The sequence below is a fragment of the Dryobates pubescens genome, chromosome 6 (genome assembly GCF_014839835.1).
Source record: "Dryobates pubescens isolate bDryPub1 chromosome 6, bDryPub1.pri, whole genome shotgun sequence".
In the NCBI taxonomy this organism is placed as follows: domain Eukaryota; kingdom Metazoa; phylum Chordata; class Aves; order Piciformes; family Picidae; genus Dryobates; species Dryobates pubescens.
The window spans coordinates 21,791,735-21,812,963 of record NC_071617.1 but is presented as its reverse complement, the minus strand read 5'-3'; the positions used below and the strand labels follow the sequence as shown (position 1 = coordinate 21,812,963).

The 21,229-nt window shown below is 43.2% G+C and overlaps 1 protein-coding gene across 6 annotated transcripts in view; it reads left to right on the top strand.

Annotated features, from left to right (window-relative positions):
* LOC104300880 (SAM and SH3 domain-containing protein 1) overlaps positions 1-6,987 on the top strand; it is a 596,399-nt gene extending 589,412 nt beyond the window's left edge. For all 6 annotated transcript variants that reach the window (XM_054162726.1, XM_054162727.1, XM_054162729.1 and 3 more), the window contains 3 exons: positions 759-1,879; positions 2,459-2,590; positions 3,366-6,987. In XM_054162726.1, the coding sequence (XP_054018701.1) occupies positions 759-1,879; positions 2,459-2,590; positions 3,366-3,626 (1,514 nt within the window). In that variant the 3' untranslated portion in view covers positions 3,627-6,987. The remainder of the gene's footprint in view (positions 1-758; positions 1,880-2,458; positions 2,591-3,365) is intronic.
* Positions 6,988-21,229: the final 14,242 nt, after the last annotated feature.

Below are 21,229 nucleotides of genomic sequence, written 5' to 3'. Positions count from 1 at the left end.
GGGGAAAGTATCCCTGTCATCTGAAAACAGTAACTGTTTGGGATGTGCTGTCATTCTGAGAGGTCATCTGCTTTGAGACAATTATACTTCTGTCTTGATAAATATAAAACTAAAAAAAAATCAGCTCAGTCCCTTTGATCAAAACTTTTCTTCACTATTTAAAATCAGTAGCGCATCTCTTATCATAATATAAAATAAAGCTTACAAAGAGCATGTGGTTCATATTGATCCATGTCCTATCATCTTGAATGGCTGTAATAAAACCACATCTTCAGACAGTCCACTTCCACCAACACTGTGACTTGAGAGTAAGATGGAAATATTTTATCCCATAGTTGTGAGACCCTTTTCCATAAAGCTCTGTGGTCCCTAAAAATAACTTCACAAAGGGACTGCTGCGAAACCAGCCTTTCAGCACATCTTTTGCTTTCTGGTTTGAGCTTGTAAACAGCTGGCTGGTTATTTCAAAGGTGAAGTAGGCACACTTTCTAATAAAAATTAGTAAAAAAGAAAAAGGCTTTCTTGAAAAATCTAGTAAGCTTCATTAGACGGTGAACATATACTTTTTGATCTCCTGAAAGTTGCTAATCCATATGCTGAAAATGGCACTGTGTTCTTGTACATTTAGTTCAAAATCAAAATAGATTATTTTTTTCCCCAAGGCATTTAGATGTGGTTCATTATTTACACTGCGAGATTGGTGTTTGGGTGTTTTTTTTTCTCTTTTAATGATGGATTGTGATTTCTTTGCTATTTAGGTAAAACTCGAAGAACCTGCCTTCTGCCCTCAAAATCAGCAAGTGAGCACAGCTTTAAGGACTTCAGCAGAAACCAGCTATCAAATTATCCTATGCTTCCACTGACCAAGTCAATAGACACTCTAGAACAAGAGGAGAAAGCAAGCCGTGCTCTGAAGAGCTCTGGCAAACCTCCAGCTGTTACAGGCCTGAAGAAGAACCGTAGAAGTTTACCAGTTGCTGTCTGTCGTAGCTATGAAACTCTGGATGGCCCCCAGGGTGTAGATACATGGCCAAGATCTCACTCGCTGGATGATCTCCAGGGAGAATCCCATACTAAACTACGGGACACTAGCAAGGAGGCAGGTTCTTTTCCTCAGAATTCACTGGATATAGCAAAAAAGGCAACTGCCTCTGCCCTGCTGCCTCAGTCCCATGGAGGCAGCTGCATGGTAGATGATTTGGTGGCTAAGCAGGTTAAAGGAGCTGCTAGTTCTCAGAAGGGAAGAGCCATGGAATTGGACTGCTCTGTAAAGGAGACTGCAGGTAGAAAGCCTGCTCCATTGCCCCTGAAAAGCTGTGAAGCTCAGCCTGCCTTAGTGACCCATCTTGCTACAAGGACACCTCTGGAAATACAAAGTAAAGGTTTTCATGACCTTGCACGGGCTGATTATGCTCCAGTCCTCAAGGGAGGTCTAGAAGCTGAGCCAAAAGGCACAAATGAGGCAAGAATGCAACCAAAAAATCCTTCACAGCCACCACCTGTCCCTGCCAAAAAATGCCGCGAACGCCTTTCTAATGGATTATATCATCCTTCCATGACTGTGAGTGGAAACCATTCAAATCTAGAAGCACCATGTTTGCCAGTAAAAAAGACCAGCTCATCAACTCCCATTGATTGTCACGGAGTGTCTGTCCAAAGGACACTTTCTGAACAGGAGCTCAGTGCTCCTCCTAGCCCACTGCCACCCTGGCTGTCGGAGCTCCCAGAGACTGCTAGTGTTCAGCAGCATGTGATAAAGCTGGGTCCTGCTTCAGTGAGGAAAGTCTCTTGTAGCAGAGGAATGGATCTGGAAATGGTAATAGAAAACAAGTTGCAGTCTGAAGACATTGATCTTACTGAAGAACCATACTCTGACAAGGTAAGTGGAGGACATTGCTTTAACATTCTTACACTGCTAGCATTCCAAGGAATAGTCTGTCTTTGATAGTATCTGCTGTATTTTTGTGAGTAACCAGCCCAGATAAACCATAAATCATTGGGACATTAGATATTCTATAGCTATATTTGTTTTTACTATCAGACCTAATGCCTAAACTGTAACTCATGTGCTGTAGGGAGACTGGAAAATCTCAGACTTAGTTTGAACCTTCATTGTTTCAGGCCACTAGTACCCTGGTGGGTCTGGACATGGAAATGTCTCCTTCTCTGTTAGTGTGTGGGAAGCGGAACTGAAAAAGGAAGTGGTTATTAGATTTTGTGCTTTACAAGAAAATCTGAATTGATTAACATCATGATTAGGGCATCATTTTGGGGAAGGAAGTTGTGTTAAGGTCCAGTCCTTCCTTTAGGGTTTTTTTTTCCTCAGTTTTCATGGAATCTTGAGGAAAGCTAGTTCTTGTTTCCATCCTGCACTTCTCTTTGTTTTCACTGATTGGTCTGTACTGATACACTTCTTTTATCTGTCTTCTGTCCTCTGTGCCTGGCTGGGAATATTCAGCATGGTCGCTGTGGCATTCCTGAGGCTTTGGTACAGAGATACTCTGAAGACTTAGACCAGCCTGAAAAGGATGTTGCCACAAACATGGACCAAATCCGGGTAAAACAGCTGAGGAAGCAGCATCGCATGGCGGTGAGTACTTCCGTAAACCTGATGTTCTTATTTATGAGCAGACGTTTTAAAAGGACTGACTACTGGTACGGGGAGATACCTGTGAAGTTCTGGTACAAAAGTGCTCCCTGTGGTCACCCAGCAGCTACAACAGAGACCTCTTCCTGTCCTAAGGGAGGACAGTTAGTGGTTGAAAGGAGAGTGGATAGGCCTGTCTCCTGACTAAGTAATCGTCCTGAAAGTCTAAGCAAACTGCAAGCAGAGACTTGCTCACTAAGGGTGTTGTGTGTATTAAACACCTCTGTATTGAAACCTGAAAGGTTTTGCACTCATTTTTCATCTGTTAAAATGTCCTGTTGTCCACTTCTCAGCAAAAGCAGAAGGAAACCATCAGAACTTTTCATGGCTTTTTATAAGAGAACTTGGTCTGCCTGAGGAGGTAATAGGCAAAACTTGTATTCTCTTGCCCTACTGAGAAATTAAATGGATCACCCTGGAAAGTCTTGTAGCTTTTTACTGATCTCAGACTAATTCAGAAATGCACAGTCACCCAAGCAGGTGGATACTGCCCACTGCATCTGCATTGCCAAAATTGTTGCTGTTGCTCCTGTGCCAAGTGATCTTAGATTTGCAGCCCACGCTGCTCTCACACTGACAAATGTTACATGAGAAAAGTTGAACATCTGCTATGAAGGTCTACCATTTTTGGAAGAAAAAAACCTAAATGCTTTCTGTAAAAGAAGCAGATATGTTTAACATTAAGAATTAATTTCTTTATTTTTTCTTCACTGTCCAGATTCCAAGCGGAGGGCTCACTGAAATTTGCCGAAAACCTCTGTCCCCAGGACTTATCACCTCTGTATCTGACTGGCTGATTTCCATTGGTCTGCCTATGTATTCCAGCCTGCTCACAGAAGCAGGATTCAACACACTGAGCAAAGTGCCTTCTCTGTCACAAACTTGCCTTCAAGAAGCTGGCATCACAGAGGAAAGGCACATAAGCAAGCTCCTGGCAGCAGCAAGACTCTTCAAACCTCTTGATTCAGAGGCAATTTAACCTTCTCTGTAGTGTGGTATTGCCTGTTTGAGAATCCACTGCTTCTTCCTGCACCAATTTTCCTCTAACTGCTTCACATAGGTAAAGGGGTCAAGGAAGTGGCTCCCAAAGACAGGCAGATATCATCCTCAAAGGACATGAAATGTTTCTATCACTGTTTTTGGCCACTGAAGGAGAAGGAACCACCAGGTAACAATGATGTGGTACTTCCCTCCCCCATCCTGCCCTATAATACATTCTTTTTCATAAAGTGCACAGGGTTGGCCTGAGAATGAGACAGTTTCACAGCATTAAGAGACCCTTGCACATTTTCCTCACGTTTGTGGAAGTGATACACAGTAATAGGCCTCGTTTCTATGGAGAGTTCCTTAGATTGGGCATCTTCTGTACATCTAGGTTCCAGGTCCCTGGAGTCAGTCCTCTAAAGACCAAGTACAAGCTAAGGTGCAAATTCTAGTAGGAGGTTTTTGGCAGACACCTTTTGTTTAACAGTCAAGATGTGAACGCAACCGTCCTCAGCCATCTTCACTGTTGCTTGGTATAGATCCCAATACGCCACAAAGCCTTTAGCTAGGCCAAGGATATTGAACTGGAATTAGTCTTCAGTATGGTCCACCTCTGTCACTCCAGTGCAACTAACCCATGGAGAGTCAGAAAGCTTCTTTTTATTTGTACAGAGCTGAAGTAATTTTTATAACTTTCTTGCAACCAGCTTTTTATTTGCCTTAAAATCAGATTCTAAGCAGTTACCTAGTGCTCACTTACCTGTATTCATGTTTCCCAAGCCTTGTTTCAACCTGTCACCCTTAAGCTGCTCTTAGGGTGATTTTCAGCTGACGTAGCTTCTATAAAATGCCTCATCATAACACCTTCTGTGTTGAAGGAGATGCTTTTACTAATGCAGGGTTATGCTAGGTTTCAGTTGTCAGGCTAACTTCTTGTTCACTACAGTCTGCATTTACTGTTAATACTAAATTGTTCCAAAATATATTGCCTTGTATATATGTAACTGCTTTTCATTTTAATCATACTCTGTGTACTGTGTTATATTGTCAATCATTATGCTGCAGCTTTGACTTGGTATCCTGACCGTATCGATTCCAAACAGTGGGTTTCTGCAAATCAGAATTCACTTGTGGGGAGATAAAATGCATCAAGAAAGCAAATTGTGTCCCATAGAAATCATCAGGTCCTGTGAATTACACTGTGATTTTACAGCAGTTGGCCACCCTCATGACCATGTTAACGTTACCTCTCATTGGAAGACAGCATTGTTCTAGCATATGTGGTGAACCATTTTTGCATGATGTAATGGTATTTTTCTGCCTCAGTCCATGTAAAATGTTTCATTTGCATATGTGGCTAATGACAGATTTTATTTTTCTATATGGGTACACATTTTCTATACCAAATACAATACAGATTATCATGAATCACACAGAACTAGCTTTTTCTTTGGGATCTATATATGATGTGTCTTTCAGCATCGTGTAGCACAAACACTCCATGGAAGACAGAGCAAGCTTACTCTGGCAGGTAAAGGGAGATAGTCTAGAAACCTGAGCACAGACCAGGATGTGTGACTGTTTCCAGTATCAGTTCTAACATCAACTTGCTGCATAAAATTAGACAAGGCACTTTACTGTTTGGTGCCTCACTTATCCCCTCCTCATACTGAGCTAATGACACCTTTCCTTACAAAATGCTTTCAGGTTGATGAAAGAAAAATTGTGGTTGCCCCAGAATTCCGTACTGTATACACGTTCCTTTCATGGACATGTTTTAATTCACATGAACTATGCGTTTTACTACAGGTGATAATTCATTTGGGCCCTTGTAGAATTGGTGTGTGTTAGGTTTACTTCCTTTGCTTTGTATTTCACCACAGTCTACTGCACACCATTGTGTAAAGGCAACTGATTCACTGAAGTAACTTGAGATTGTTCCCAAGCAAAGTTCCTCTGGCTCTGTGTCTGTAATGTTCACTGTAATGTGTGGATAATGAGCATGTTTTAACATGGCAGCATCAGGAAATGTACAGTCTAGGTGTTTGCACAGCTGATGAAAATCTAATAGGAGGGAAAAAAACACACATTTGTTTTTAAAAAAGTGGCTTTTAACTAATGATGATTTCTCTGTTGTCCCTCTCTGAGGCTTACATGGTGACTGTCAGTAAGCAGGAGATGGAAAGAGTATTGAGAATTCCTGGGATTGTTGGCAAGGGCCAGAACTGAGTAGAAGTAAGTAGACAGCAGCTGTTTTGGGGCAAAGATGAAGTCCAGGCTGGGTATATGTAATAAAAAAGTATACACATTTCCTTGTGTTGCAGAAAAGGCAAATCACATAATAAACCTCTCCCGTATTAATGACTTTCCCCTCTCAATAACAGAAGGAGAATTATGGGAATAAGATGAGTCTGTGTGCCAAACACTCCCTGTAAATCTGTAATTTGGGAATGATTGTGTAATCCAGGGAAACCAAATCACACCCATCGCAACTAGAGTGAGCAGTTTTAGATTGTGGAGTTTAATTTTTGCTTTGGTTTTATTTTTAAAGGCTGTGCTCTGTGGTCTTACTTCAATTATCATTTTAGTTTATATTTTAACCTAAAAGAGCCTTAAGCTTCGCAGTGTTTGAGCTTCCCTGCTGTTGTTTCAGTGACCTGTGGCATTCCATGAGCAGGTGAGGCAGAGCTGTACGAAAGCCATAACCTCTTACATTTTCTTGCTCTCAGCAAAACTTCACTCATTAACTCTTGGGAAGCATGAAAGAAACCTGCTGCTGGAATTCTAATCTGCTCTGCTCAGGCTAATTATGTTAAGCATCTGTTCACGTACCCTTATCAATCAAACAGCTATTTAGCAATAGAAGCAGCAAACCCAAAATATTACCAAATTGCTACCGTAAGTGTCAGCTTCGATCGATAGCCCTCTAAGTGACAGCGATGCCTGTCCTTGCTGCGCTCGCTTAGGGGCACGGCTCTGAATGCAAACTGGGAGAACGATCAGAAGCGTTGAATGTTGCATCACTCAAATAGGTCTTCATCTGTAAGAGCAGCAATAGTGGTCGATTCACCAAGTCACGGCTGTACAGTTGTACTGTATTATTTTTTAGAATAAATAATACTTTTGGTCCAAGATACTTTTATCTTTAATTGACACCCTCTGGGGAATCAAAACTGTCGAGCAAGTTATGTAACAACTAACAAAGTTGCACTTTCTGTATATGAAATCAATATTTAAATAACTTATTTTTCTCCATTTGCTGTTCTTAAACGATGTAAGTAGCTGTAATATACCAGTACTCAAAATGTCCTGCAGTTTGCTTCAACCCAAGAAAGCTGTGTATTGTAAAAAAAAAAAAAAAAGAAAAACAAACAAAAAACAAAGAAAAGAAGGAAAAAAAAAGAAAAAGCAAAATATGAATGTGTAAAGATTATTGTGCTGTTTCATTTAGCAAATAAAAAGACAAAAAGGTTGACAAAAGGGTTTTCCTGTGTATCAAAACTTGTCTATAATTATATGTCATACTGTTCATAGATAAAAAAATAAATAAATTTCCTTGATCTCTCTCTGGGTTTATTGGTTGGGTTTTGATTTAGCAACAGATCTTCTGTTTACATGCTTGGTTGCATTGTCTAGCTATTTCATTTCTCTGCTTGTATCCCGCCAGTTTACCAAGCCTGTAGTTCACAGTATCACAGTGTCACCAAGGTTGGAAGAGACCTTGAGGATCATCGAGTCCAACCTGTCACCACAGACCTCGTGCCTAGACCATGGCACCAAGTGCCACGTCCAATCTCCTCCTGAACACCTCCAGGGATGGTGACTCCACCACCTCCCTGGGCAGCCCATTCCAATGACAAATGACTCTCTGGGTGAAGAACTTTCTCGTCATCTCGAGCCTAAACTTCCCCTGGCGCAGCTTGAGACTGTGTCCTCTTGTTCTGGTGCTGGTTGCTAGAGAGAAGAGACCAACCCCTTCCTGGCTACAACCACCTTTCAGGTAGTTGTAGAGAGCACCTTGTCCTGTAAACACTCTCAACACACATCTACACCAGGAGAGAAATGTTAAAAAGAAGATTAAAACTCCTGATGCTCCAGAACTAGAAGCAGCCCTCAAAATGTGATTGTTTGGGATGTGAATTACCATTATTCAAACTTTCTCTCTTATCTCTTCCGAATGTCCCGCTGTGGGACTCAGGAAGGCGTGTCAGAGGAGGCTCCCGGGTCTTCCCTTGGAAGCTTTTCCACATTGGAATGGAATAATTACAAATTAGTGGAACCAGAGAAAAAGTGTAGTTGGAGTTGGAGAGTTGCTTTTACCTGCAAGAAGGGATTTCAAACCTGGTTTTCAAATGCAGCCCCACTTCACTGGGCTGGTGCTCATTCTGGAAAGGAGGGTGGTTGTGACTCCTGAGCAGTTAGGTGATCTCTGCAGTCCACAGTAAGATGGCAGTGTCCAGGTTTTAGGTCAAAGGAGCTTTAGGACACAAGTCTTGGCACTTCTAGCTCGCTGGAGTGACTTCTTTAGTCTGTTGCACGTGTTTGTCTAGTGAAATTTGCCGTGTCAGTACTGGGTGTGCTTAGCTGCCCAACAGTGCTAGACAGGTCCACATTGCAACAGTGCACCGTAGCTAGAAGTTAATCCTTTGTGAATTTAGTCCCAAGATGCAAGGGTGGGCTGTGCCTCCGTTAGTTGTCGTTAGCCAGAAGCATAACTTTGGAGATTACACACAGAGAAAACAAAGGGAAAAATCTCTTGTTTGGGTTGCATCCAGAAAGCTCAATCTTTGGTTTTCCTCTGGCACCACTCCCATCAGAACTGTACAGCATGGCAAACAGTTCATGGGAATAAGACAGCATGCCTGATGTCTACTTTCTGGTTTTCTCTTCTATTGCTTATCTTGTCGGTTCAGCGAGGGACCAGGCCTCTGGGCCAGAACATCGCTGTTCTTGCGCACCAGAGGGCACTGCTCTGCTGGCCAGAGCAGTGCTGTCGGCCATGGCTCAGGCCTGCTGCTGGCTCCAAAACAGGCCATCTCCATGAGTCCCTCAAGTAACAAAACAGAAATAAAACCAAAACAAACATTGAACAACATGAGAACGCATTTCTGCAGCTGGAAGGAGTATAGCTTCCTTTCCAAGACTGGTATGGTTCAGGACTGTGAGCAGCTGAAGCACAGAGCCCCTTATGTATAGCTCAGCCTTTTGCTAGTTGTTTGATCCAAATGTGTGTTACCCAGCATAGCCTCTGCCAGAACTGAATGCCACCACCCCTCGACACAGAGCATACCTGTCCTTATTCTAAAAGTGCTCTCCCCACAACGAAGTGTTTGCACCAGAGAAAAAGAGACGTGGGAGAAACGTGTTAAAATTCTTGCTATTAATACTTGTAAAAAGCAACTTTATGCTGAGCAGGTTTGTATATTAGCCCAGGGAAGTTTAAAAGCTATGAATGTAATGTTACATATACTGCCAGAGCTACCACATGAGACTACTAAAGGTTAATCATTTACCATTCAGGAAATAATATAAAGCAAAAGTCTTACTAGCTCTTAAGCTTGCCCTTTTGCAGGTACTGCAGTTTCTCATTACATGAATGGACATATTTCTTTTCCCCCCCTTCAATTCTGCAGCAATTAGTTTATGCTGAGTTTATGCCTGCATGACTGTGCTTACAGATGTAAGTGCACTGGTGATGGTCAAGCCCTCACCTCAAAGATCTGGTATTACTGAGATTCTGTAATTTCTGGTGGGTTTGGGCATGGGCCCATGCAGGAGAAGAATAATTTTTACACACACAAACGATCTTAGAATATTCTACACAAAGGGGGCAAAGAGAAAAAAAAAAGGGGGGGGGAGGGGGGAACTTTGTATTTGGAGCAGTGCAGTTTCTGAAGGGCAGACGAATGGCTTTCATTCAATCGCACAAATAAGCACTTAAGTGCTTAACTAAGTCATCCAATGAAATGGATGAGAAGCTCTCTCAATTCATTAAGCCTCTTTCCTTTGAGACAGACTTTTTAATCCCCCAAGGGCTGTCCTAGAAGCAATTCCTGCCTTCTCAGTTTTTCTCCTCTACAACCTGACGATAAGGCAGGAGAGAAGTTCATGTTTCTTTCTAAGATACATGTTCGTATGAGTTTAAAAATTGTCTTTTGGCACAAAGCAAAGCTCTGGAAGGAGCTCAGAAACTTTTTTTTGTGTGTACGTTAGCAGTTTGGTCAGTTGTGTCTTGCTTCAGGAGCATGGAATGCTTCTACCTGAGTCTACAAAGAGTTGTGAAAGTTAATGTTAATATTAAAAGCCACACACAATGTTCAACCCTGCAGGCAAAGCTTCCCAACCATAGATGTTTTATGCCTAAGAACATACAAAAGAAACACATTTGTCCGTGCTCATCTCTATAGGTTGTGGATAAAGATTCAACATCATTCCTCGCATCTTTGCAAGCTGCAGCCTGCTCCATCCTACTGTCCTGATAGCTGGTCAGCCAGTGGGAAAAACAAAGCCAAGTTTTTGCCCAGTTCTTGCCTCCAGCTTGTTATTTGGTGCTCACTTATGTGTGTGCACAAAATTTAAAAAATGGCTCTAATCCCTCATGCCAGCAGCACCAGAGGCGTAAAGTGTCGTGGATAAAATGGAGCTAACACAACACTGATTCGGTGAGTACCTCATCAGGGAGTCACAAAAAACCCATATTCAAATGGGAAACAGGTGAGAAAACAAACCAATCAGCCAGAGGGGCTCCAAGCTGGTAACTATTTCTCCTCCTTTCTTCAAATGTATCTACTTTGCTAAGGGTTTGTGTTAAGTTCTGTGAAGTCAAGAAACTTCAGTTGGTTTGGGTGAGAGAAGCAATTTATCACTCTAATTCTGAGTGATACTGCTTTCACCTGGAGCATTGGTTCCTGAGGCATGAGCAGTGAGAGGCCTAGAAGAGCAGGAAGGTGTGGTGGATAACGGTGAGATCCCGCAGATGCCCTCTTCTTGATGTAAGTAAATCCATATGTCCTACTTTTTAGAGCAATCTGCAAAGACCTGTCTGAGGTTTGCATAGTGCCAGAGTTGGAAACATTCAATTTCTGTAATTTGTTTTCTATTATTTTCATTATTACCCTCTATACAGCTCTTTCTCTCTGTTCAGTCCTGTGTGTGCTGTTGGAATAACACTTTTGGGTTGTTCCTCTGTTCTTCCTTGGTGGCCTGTCAAGGTGTGCCTTGAACAGTTCCTACAAGCAGCCCAGATAAAAAAAAAGGCTGCAGAGTATTCCTGGCGTTTGTTTGTTCTGGCTGTATTTAGGGCATGGGAGGAAGGAAAACAGATCAACTAATTCATTGAGCAGCTGAGATGGTAGTGAGGATTACTGGGAGAGAGAAGAGGGGAAGAAGGGAGGGCTGGATGAAGAAAGTAGTGGAAAATACTACAACAAAAAAGAGTAGCATTTCTACCTTCCAGGAACACAGAAGTCTTGCATTCTTGCAAGTGTATTTGGTGTATATTAGGTAAGGCTGTGCCATTCATTTAGTGTCATGCATTCAGTTTAAGAAGGTGTTCTTAAAGAGGAACTACCTAAAATATGTATAAAGAGTTGAAGGAAAAGAAAGAAGGTCTCTAAATACTTGCGGGTGCTGCATGCTGTTATCCCCCAGACAAGGCATCTTGTGGCCCAGGACAATTACTACTGGTCATCAGGCTCTCACCATGGTTCTCTGGTTCTGTGTTGTTCTTAGAAGGCTGTTGCTAACTCTGAATCACAACAGTATCTGATTCATCCTTTCTCACACATAGCAGTGGGACCATAAATAGGTGATTGTTAGTTTCCCCAGACATACAGTTCCTACTTACTTGCTCGGCTTCCATAGAAAATAGCAGCTACATGTTTTGTCTTCACCATTGCATTAACTACTTCTAAAAACCAAGGGCTTTTTAAAAAGCAGGCAAACAAAAGCCAAAGGATAGGAGCACAGCAAATCAGCACCCCTACACTTGCTGCTAACGAACCAATTAGCCAGAAAGCAGCGTGAGCATCTCTGAACCATATTCACAAAGAAACTCTGCCACTTGGTGCTGGTATCTGTATATAGAGTAGACATACAGTTTGCTTCAGCTTGTCTTCAAGTCAAAGTAGAATACAAAGAGTAACTGATGTTGGTACAAGGCTCTGAAAATACAAACTGTACTGCTATGTGCTGCTGCTTTCATCTCTCGTAAGGAACAGTTAAATATTTGGCAAAAAGCCTTTTTTGCCTTTATCAGTCCATACTTCTAGAACTCACAAAGCTTCAAATGTATGAATGAAACAATGAAGAAAACCTGTGAGGACTTAGAGGTTATAAAGGTTATTTACTATTAGCAGAATACACTTGAATCTCTACTGATTCATAGAATCACAGAATGTTAGAGGTTGGAAGGGACCTTCAGAGATCATTGAGTCCACCCCCGCCAATGCCAAAAGCAGGAGCACCTAGGGCAGTCCACACAGGAATGCATCCAGGTGGGTTTTGAAAGTCTCCAGAGAAGGAGACTCCACAGCCTCCCTGGGCAGCCTATTCCAGTGCTCTGTCATCCGCACTGTAAAGAAATTTCTCCTCATGTTGAGGTGAAACCTTCTATGTTCAGGTTTGTATCCATTGTTCCTTTTCTTATTACTGTGCACCACCAGAAAGAGATTGGCCCCATCCACTTGACAGTCACCCCCCAGATATTTATAAACATTGATCAGATCCGCTCTCAGTCTTCTCAAGATTAAACAGCCCCAAGTCTCTCAGTCTCTCTTCACAGGGGAGATGCTCAAGTCCCCTAATCATCCTCATGGATCTCTGTTGGACTCTCTCCAGCAGATCCCTGTCTCTCTTGAACTGGGGAGCCCAAAACTGGACACAGTATTCCAGGTGTGGTCTCACCAGGGCAGGGGGGAGTGGAAGAAGAACCTCCCTAGACCTTCTGGCATTTCTTGATGCACCCCAGGATACCATTGGCTCTCTTGGCCACAAGGGCACTTTGCTGTTATTCCTCCCCAGGTGCAGGATTCACCATCTTCCCTTTTTTGCTTACTAATTTGTGGCACATTTTCACAGGAGAATGTGTCCTACCTCTCTTCAGGTATCCTAGCTGCACTACAGATCTCCCTTCCTGCGCAGCCATGAGCCAGGATAGAGCTGTGGGATGAGTTTATCCACCACCGTGTCATGGAATGCATAGCTGGTGCCAAACTCCCCGGCCCAAAATCTATATATCCCCAAGTTCCCTGTTCTGGGAGGAAATACCAGCACTCACAGCCAACCCAAACACTGCTGAAGGCTCTGGTGACCTGGGCAGGTGGGAAAGGTGGGATAAGAGAATAGCTAAGCTATCAGATGCCAAATCTGATCTGTTCTGTGGGTTTGGACTTACAGTGACAATCCCAGAAATGGCTCTGGAGCAGTGAAAATAAGCAGAAGAGGTACAGAGGCACACAGCTGTGGTATGGAGAGGTCAGACAAGGGAGAAAATTTAGGGAATTCTGTGCAATTTTTTTGTTGCTTAAGAAATGGATTTATAGCACACTAAGAGCAAGTAAAATTTCCAATGAGTAGGCACCAGAATTTACTCTTTTGCCTCCCAAGTCCTCTAAAACTTCAGTGTAAGAGATTGACATCACTGAAACAACCAGCAGCCTTTACAGATGTAAAAATCTTTGCTGAAAGGAACTGCCATTTCTATACACACTTCTCTAATCCCATTTGTTGTGGCAGTGTCTCATGCTGGCCAACAATATACTAAAACAACCATCAAATGATTCACTTGGATAACATTCACAGTCCAAATTTGCGCTTGGAATCTGATACAACTAAAGCCTCCACGGACTTGTAGGCAGAGACTTCTCCTCACATGATTGTTTTGTTGGCCAAGTGCTGGATTGCCATCTACTGGGGAGCAAAGAAATAAAATCCAATAAACACATACTGCGTAGTAAGGGAACTGTTGCCTGTGCATTTTTGGCTTTACCTGTCCCTGCTTCTATGCAGCTAATCCCAGTCTGTGCTGGCCTATAAGATTGTTTCTCTGTTATGGTAAAGAAATTCTGTTATTCACTATCTTCAAAGTTAGACTGTATAAAGATTACTTTTAGAGTAAGGCACATAAAAATATTTTTAAACCCCCAAACATTTCTTGAAAATGAGTGTACATATGGTCCATTTAGAGCTGGAATGAGTAGCTAAGCAGCCAGAAAAATATGTTGCTAAGGATTAAGGCTTCTGTATTTGTGTGACCTTTATGGGCTAATAGTTGTAAGAACATCTTCTGGATAGCTGAATAGTATTACCACTGAGATATAAAATTGCTGCTAGCAGAATTTATGCCAAAGGCAAATTAAAATTAATAGCTAAAGCTTTCTCTCTCTGTCTATCTCCTTTTGCCCATGTAATTAATCTGTATTTAAGCCTATTAATATACAGTAATCTCCTGCAGACTTCTTTTTTTTTTAAGACTATAAAGTCAAATGTTCTTAGAATGGTAGGGGTTAGAAGGGACCTTTGAAGGGTGGCACAGTCTCAGATCACCTTACCAAGTGCTCTACAACTGTATTTGATGAGCTGAACGTAGTTTGATGTCTCCTACATTGCTGCAATTGCTGCAGAAGCTAACTCTGCATTAAGAGACTGTCCAGGTGGCAGATTTAAAAGAAGGAAAAACAAATAAGTCTGTAGGACTGTAGACTGCATTACTAAGAAAGTTTGGGGCAGGTATAAAATGAGGCAGACATGCATGGTAACAGAAAGAATGGTTTCATGGTTGTGTCATAGAAAATAAGAAGAAAAAATACCCCAGCAACAAATACTTTCCTTAAAAAGACAGATGAAGGGCACTGAAGTATTGGCTGTGCTTCCAGACCACAATCCAGTCATCACAGCTTCTCCAAGCTCTTCTCTCCACCTGCCTGCTCCCTCTTCACATCTGTCTCGTGCCAGTCCCATATTTTCACTTCACCTTTTCTCCTTGCTGATTTTGTCATTAGACAATGTACTGAGACGCTTTCACCATCCTGTTCCTCTCTGCTGCATGTGATAGCCAGGGGTATTTCACTCAAGACAATTTATTAATTAATTCTGAGTCTCACCTGGTACAGCAGGAAAAAGGAATTTCAGGGAACATCCCTAATCCTGCAGAATTGCAGATTTCACTTTAGGCTAGACCATGTTCAGTGAAGAAACAAAAAAATCTTCTCATCATGTACTGTTGCATTTTAGCAAGTAAACATAAATCACAGAAGTGATAAGACCCTAACTTTGCCAAGCCATGAGCCTAAAGCAATGAGGCAGCAAGTGTTCAGTGACAAAAGAGGGTTAAGTACAGCTGAGGGGTTGTGGTTGTTATTATATTATTTTCTGCAAATGTTCTTCTTAAATGGTCAAATTATTTTCTTAGGGGAGAAAACAGAGCAGCCTGCAAGGCAACAGAGCTGGGGAAGGCTTTGAGAATAAGTCTTATAAGGAGTAGCAGAGGAAGCTGGGGTTGTTTAGTGTGAGGAGGAGGTGGCTGAGGGGAGACCTTATTGCTCTCTACAGCTATCTGAGAGGGGCTCTAGAGAGGTGGGTGTTGGTCTGTTATCGCAAGTCACAACCAACAGGACAAGAGGAAATTGCATTAAGTTATACCACAGGAAAAACTGCTATTCCAAAAGGGTTTTCAAAAACTGGAGCAGGCTGCCCAGGGAACTGATTGAATCTCCATCCCTGGATGCATTTAAAAGCTGTCCAGATATGGTGCTCAAGGATGTGGTTTAGTAGTGGCCTTGACAGAGTTAGATAATGATTGGACTTGATGATCTTAAAGGTCTTTTCCAACCATAGTGATTCTGTGATAACGAGGGGAAACCACCCTGCCAGGACTGGACATCATTCAAGTGTCATTCAGGCATAACTTCATCCAAGCTCAAGGTCGGATTGTGCCAAAGAGTAAGAAATCAAGTAAGGGAGCTAGAAAACCTGCATTGCTGAGCAGGGAGTTACTGAATAAACTTAAGTGGAAGAAAGACACATATAGCACAAGGAAGCAGAGGTTAACTACTTGGGAGGAATGCAAGAATGTTGCCAGAGGGTGCAGGGATGTGACAAGGAAAGCTAAGGCCTCCTTAGAGCTAAACCTGGCACGGGATATCAAGGATAACCAGAAAGGCTTTTTCAAGTATAGAATCATGGAATGGTCTGGCCTCGAAGGGACCTCTAAAGGTCATCTAATCCAACCTCCCCACCGTCAGCAGGGACACCCCCAACTGGATCTGGCTGCCCAGGGCCTCAGCGCGCCTCACCTTGAGTATCTCCAGGGAAGGGCCTCAACCACCTCCCCAAGCAACCTGTTCCAGTGTTCCACCACCCTTATAGTAAAGAACTTGTTCCTAACATCCAATCTAAATCTGCTCTTCTCCAGCTTAAAGCCACTGGCCCTCATCCTGCCACTGCAGGCCTTTGCAAACAGACTCTCTCCATCCTTCCTGTAGGCCCCCTTCAGGTACTGGAAGGCTGCTATTAGGTCTCCCCAGAGCCTTCTCTTCTCCAGGCTGAACAACCCCAGCTCCCTCAGCCTGTCCTCGTAGCAGAGGTGCTCCAACCCCCTGATCATTCTCGTGGCCTTCCTCTGGACCTGCTCCATCAGGTCCCTGTCCTTCCCATATTGAGGACTTCAGACCTGGATGCAGTATTCCAGGTGAGGTCTCACCAGAGCAAAGTGCCAGAATCACCTCTCTGGATCTGCTGCCACTGGCCTTCTGTGCTGCAAGCACACACTGTCTGCTCATGTCCAGCTTCTCGTCCATCAGCACCCCCAAGTCCTTTTCCACAGGGCTGTTTTCTATCACCTCATCCCTCACTCTGTACTGATAGTGAGGATTGTTCCAGCCTTGGTGCAGAACTCTGCACTTGCTCTTGTTGAACATCATGAGGTTCACCTGGGCCTAGTTCTGCAGCTTGTCCAGGTCCCTCTGGATGACCTCCCATCCCTCTGGTGTATCAGCAGCACCACTTAGCTTGGTGTCATCTGCAAAGTTGCTGATGGTGCACTCAATCCCACTATCTATGTCCCACTGTAGCTTGGAGGCAATGGGAAGACTAGAGGGAAAGTGAGCCCACTGCTGAATGAAGTGCCCTGGTGACTGAAGATGCAGGGTCATGGCTTCCATGGCATTCTCACAGCCAGGCTTAATAAGGGTGGATTGGATGATTGTGAGATGGATTGGGAGCTGAATTGGGAGATGGCTGAAGGACAGACCTCAGAAAGTTGTGGTCAGTGGTTCAGTCTAGTTGAAGGCCTGTTGCTAGTGGTGTCCCCAGGGGTCAGTACTGGGTTCAGCTCTGTTCAATATATTTATCAATGATCTGGACGAAGGGATAGAATGTGCCCTCAGCAAGTTTGCTATTGATACCAGAAGGCTGTGCTGCCATCCAGTGTGACCTAGGCAAGCTGGAGAAGTGGGTGGGGAGAAATAGAATGAAATTCCATAAGGGGAAGTGTAAAGTCCTGCACCTGGAGAAGAACAACCCCATGTATTGTTCAGTTCCGACCTGTTAGAGACTAGCTCTGAGGAAAGGACCTGAGAGTCCTGGTAGACAACATGAGCTGGCAGTGTGCCCTCATGCTGAAAAAGGCAAATGGCATTCTGGGGTGCATTAAGATGAGTATGGACAGTAGGACGATGGAGGTTCTCCTCCCCCTCTACTCTGTACTGGAGCACTGTGTCCAGTTCTGGGCACCATGGCTCAAGAAGAAGGAAGAACTACGGGAGAGAGTCCAGTGCAGGTCCACTAAGATGATCAGGGGACTGGAACATCTATCATATGGGGAAAGACTGTGAGAGGTGGATGTGTCTAGCTTAGAGAAGAGGAGGCTGAAAAGGGAGCTTATTAATGCTTACAAATATCTGAGGGGTTGTTGTCAGGAAGATGGGGCCAGATTCTTCTCAGTGGTCCCAGTGACAGGACAAGAGGTAATGGTAATGAACTTGAATAGAGGAAGTTCCATCTAAACACTTCCAGAGCACTGGAACAGGTTACCCAGACAGATGGTGGAGCCTCTGTCTCTGGGCATGTTCCTAAGTGATCTGCTTTCGATGATCCTGCTCTGGCACAGAGGGTTGGACTCAGTGATCTTCAGAGGTCCCTTCCAACCTCTACCATTCTGTGATCCTGTGAACAGTGTTTATCAGGTGAATTTGGGGAGTTCCTTTTCAGGATGAAGTACATTTCTGCTAATCTTCTTTCCCTGAAAACAAAGCACATTGGTTTTATTTTGTACCTCTCATACAGGGCATGCTATATCTCTGAAGAAAATCTACCATACCATCTGACTTCAATCACATTCCACTTCATAGCAACCTTTAAGACAGGTAATATATGCCTGGGAGGGGAAAAAAAAAACACTTTGCTATCATTACAGCTCTCTTCCAGGCTCCAAGCCAAGAGATGAGCCTATTGGTTCAATTTTCTGTGTGGTAGTTTGGATGTTTTTTCCATTTTGATGAGACTGTATTTCTTGAAAACCATGAGAAAAAAGCCAAACAGCATGAGGAGCTGGGGAAGCTTCCAAGCAGAGCTCTGAGAGGAGGTGTGTAAGACAGAAACTTCAGAAACAGTATTATATTTACTTTGCCCAACAAACTTTCTTAGTGGCATCAAAAGAAAAAAAGCTCTGCAATTCACTGTCATTAAAAAACAGTTCATGCCCCTTTATATGCTCTGATAGCTCCAGCAATAACAAACACCATGTGTTAGCCAGCCCTGCATCCCACAGCCCCACTGCCTGTGCCATCTGGGTGCCACTACAACCCTCTCCTATTTGGGTGTTCAGATGAGGGCTGTTCCACAGCTGGCAGCTCTCCCCCTGCCCACCAGTGTTTATGACTCAGTCAGAGCCCAGTCAGCTGCTAGGTTTAATGTACAAATACAAAACTGCAGGAAGTCCTGTGTCTACTTGAACACTTCCCTGCCTTTGGATCTAGAAATCTGGACTTCACAGCAAATAATCACTTGATTTTGTGTCTTGCTGCCAATGGCCACTTTATATTTGTCCAAAAATGAGTGTTCATGTTCCTATTACCTCATCCTGAATCAGCTCATACCTCCATCTGTGGTATGGTTAGGAAAGCACTTAGCCTGGATAGCCTTAAATGCCTTGAAGAAGCTGAAGCCTTTTGAAAAGGGGAGAATGAGAAGTCTGTGAACCATATTTTTGCCAAACCCTTTGATGATTTATTCAGAGACTACAGCAAATCTTACATGTTATTTCTTTAAGTTTTGTTACTTTCTCTTTACAACAACAAAATATGGTGATGCCCTGCAATATAATTCTGAGGGCTGCCCTGAATTAAGGTACTGCTTAGTTCTGCCCATCTTGATTCATCAAAATGTTAAACCAATCTATTCCTGGCCCTGGTGCCATAAGAGCTCAATATAATCACCCAGGAATGATTTTGTGTATTTATTTATTTATTATATGCATCCTTTGCCTTCAGTAGTGTGTCTTGGGGACAAAAAGGCAGGCTATTCCTGCCTTAAATATGCACATTCAGCCTTCCTTTTCCACAAACAGAATGCTTCCCTGTACACTGTTCTTGTCCGACTCTTCCAGGAGTTCCAATTATCCTAGCCACTACCTTTTCTGCTGTGAACATTAATCCTTCTCTCAGCACGTTGTAAAGGACAATATCAAACCTATTTTAGCCTCCACTGGCTTAAAAATGAACCATTTGACATTCTTACCCTTGTAACTGCCTCTCTTCTTCCCCCTCTCTAGTGCTAGCCTTACAAGGCAAGCTGCCCCTGCCTATCTTCTGCTGTTGGAGACACATCTCTTTTGGGTGGCACATGGTTCAAGCAAACCTCAGTCCATGCTGGGGCAAGTCTAGGAATCTTTGGCCCAATCAGAAGAATCCAAGAGGAAATTTTTGGACTTGATGTAAGGCAAATTTGGGTCCCAGTGAGGCAGGGGGGACTGTTCTTTCAGTGTAGTTATCTGGTTAGTAATATTTAATTCAGTAAATGCCTTACTTAATGGCTCTGGAGTTTGTGTTTAACTACTATGTCTTTCTTGCTGGATGCTATTGAGCTTGCTGCTATCTGAGAAAACTATGTTAGAACTATATGTGGTACAGGATGAGGACAGGAATGTTCAGTGTGTCACAATTTTCATGTAACGAGAGACTAAATAGATCTGAGGCCTGAAGGGAGAGACTGAGGCAGATTGGGATAAAGGCCAGTGAAATGATGATGGCCAGGGAAAATGTGAATGAAGAACCATTTGCTCAGGGTCTTCACAACACAGTGAACCACTAATATTAACCCAGCAAGAGGAAATAGCAGTTCATGACCATGTAGTCAAATTGTTTTGTTCCTTACAGCAAGCTGCTTCAGAAGCCACAATTATTAAGAAATTGGAGAGATTATGCAGTACAGCTTCATTTAGGGCTGCTAAAAAATTGTGGTGTGAATGCAGGCTTTACATCAGGACACTTTTAAACCACAGACAGCTGGCAGAGCACACAGGGCAAAAGGTCTCATACTTTTTCTGCAAACATAGTTTAGGATGCATCTGAAGGAAAACCCAGTTCAGTTGCCCAAGAGTCTGTATGAATAAAGATTAAACAGGAAAGGGCCTTTCCATTAAAAACTGAGTAACTCTCTACTGTGTTACTCCATAGGGCTTCTCAAACTTCAACTTTAGCAGCAGCTGAGGAATGATCTATCCTCGCTGACACTTCATTTTCATATAAAGTTTGTGGAGCTTAGAGTTAATACATGGCCTTAAAGATGCTGCTTTTCTACTTCCATGTGATAATGAAGATTGTGACAAAGCCAGGAGTACCTGGTGGGAAGGAAAGGAAGCAGAAGTGTTTTCATTGCAAGGGTCACCATGGGGAGACTGGTGAATTAAGCAGCTGTGCAGTGGGTGACAAAAACGTGGCTCAAGCACTCCCTTTGCCCTCCTGTCCTTTCAGCTTTCCACCAATGCCTTGCAAAGTAGGAAGCAGTGAAACTATCCATCCCATTTAATCCAAATTCCAGACATCTCCTTTCTCACCATTATTTCAATTACTAATTTTTCAGAGTTAAAGCAACTGCACAAAACAGAGAAACCAACACAGCAGCCACCACCAGACCTCCACCTCCTGTCTCTAGAAAATGTTGGGCACTGCCACAGGTGGGGCATGGTGGGCCTGGCAGAGCATCCCCAGTGCCGGTAACCACAGATTAATGGCTTTTTGCAACCCAGATGCCCAGGTTCACCACCTGCAGCTTGCACATCAAAGTCTGCTCCCTGCCATTGTTTACCACCGGCAAGTGGCTACAAACCCCTCTGTTGGTGCCATGGTTTTCCAGGAGTAGGGCCTGTCGTGATTAGGTATGTGCACACGGGGGAGCTTTCCATGCTTGAGCAATCCATCTGGCAGCAGTGTGCAAGGCCATCAGATCTGTTTCTGCAGTACGGGACTGAGAGCTGATTTAATTGTATTAGTCACCAAGCAACAGCACCACTGATCTTGGGCCCAGAGTGCTGGCTGGCCAGCAAGTCTCATGGTTATTTTAACTTTGTTTATTTGACCTTTTCACTGGTTCGGACCCCTC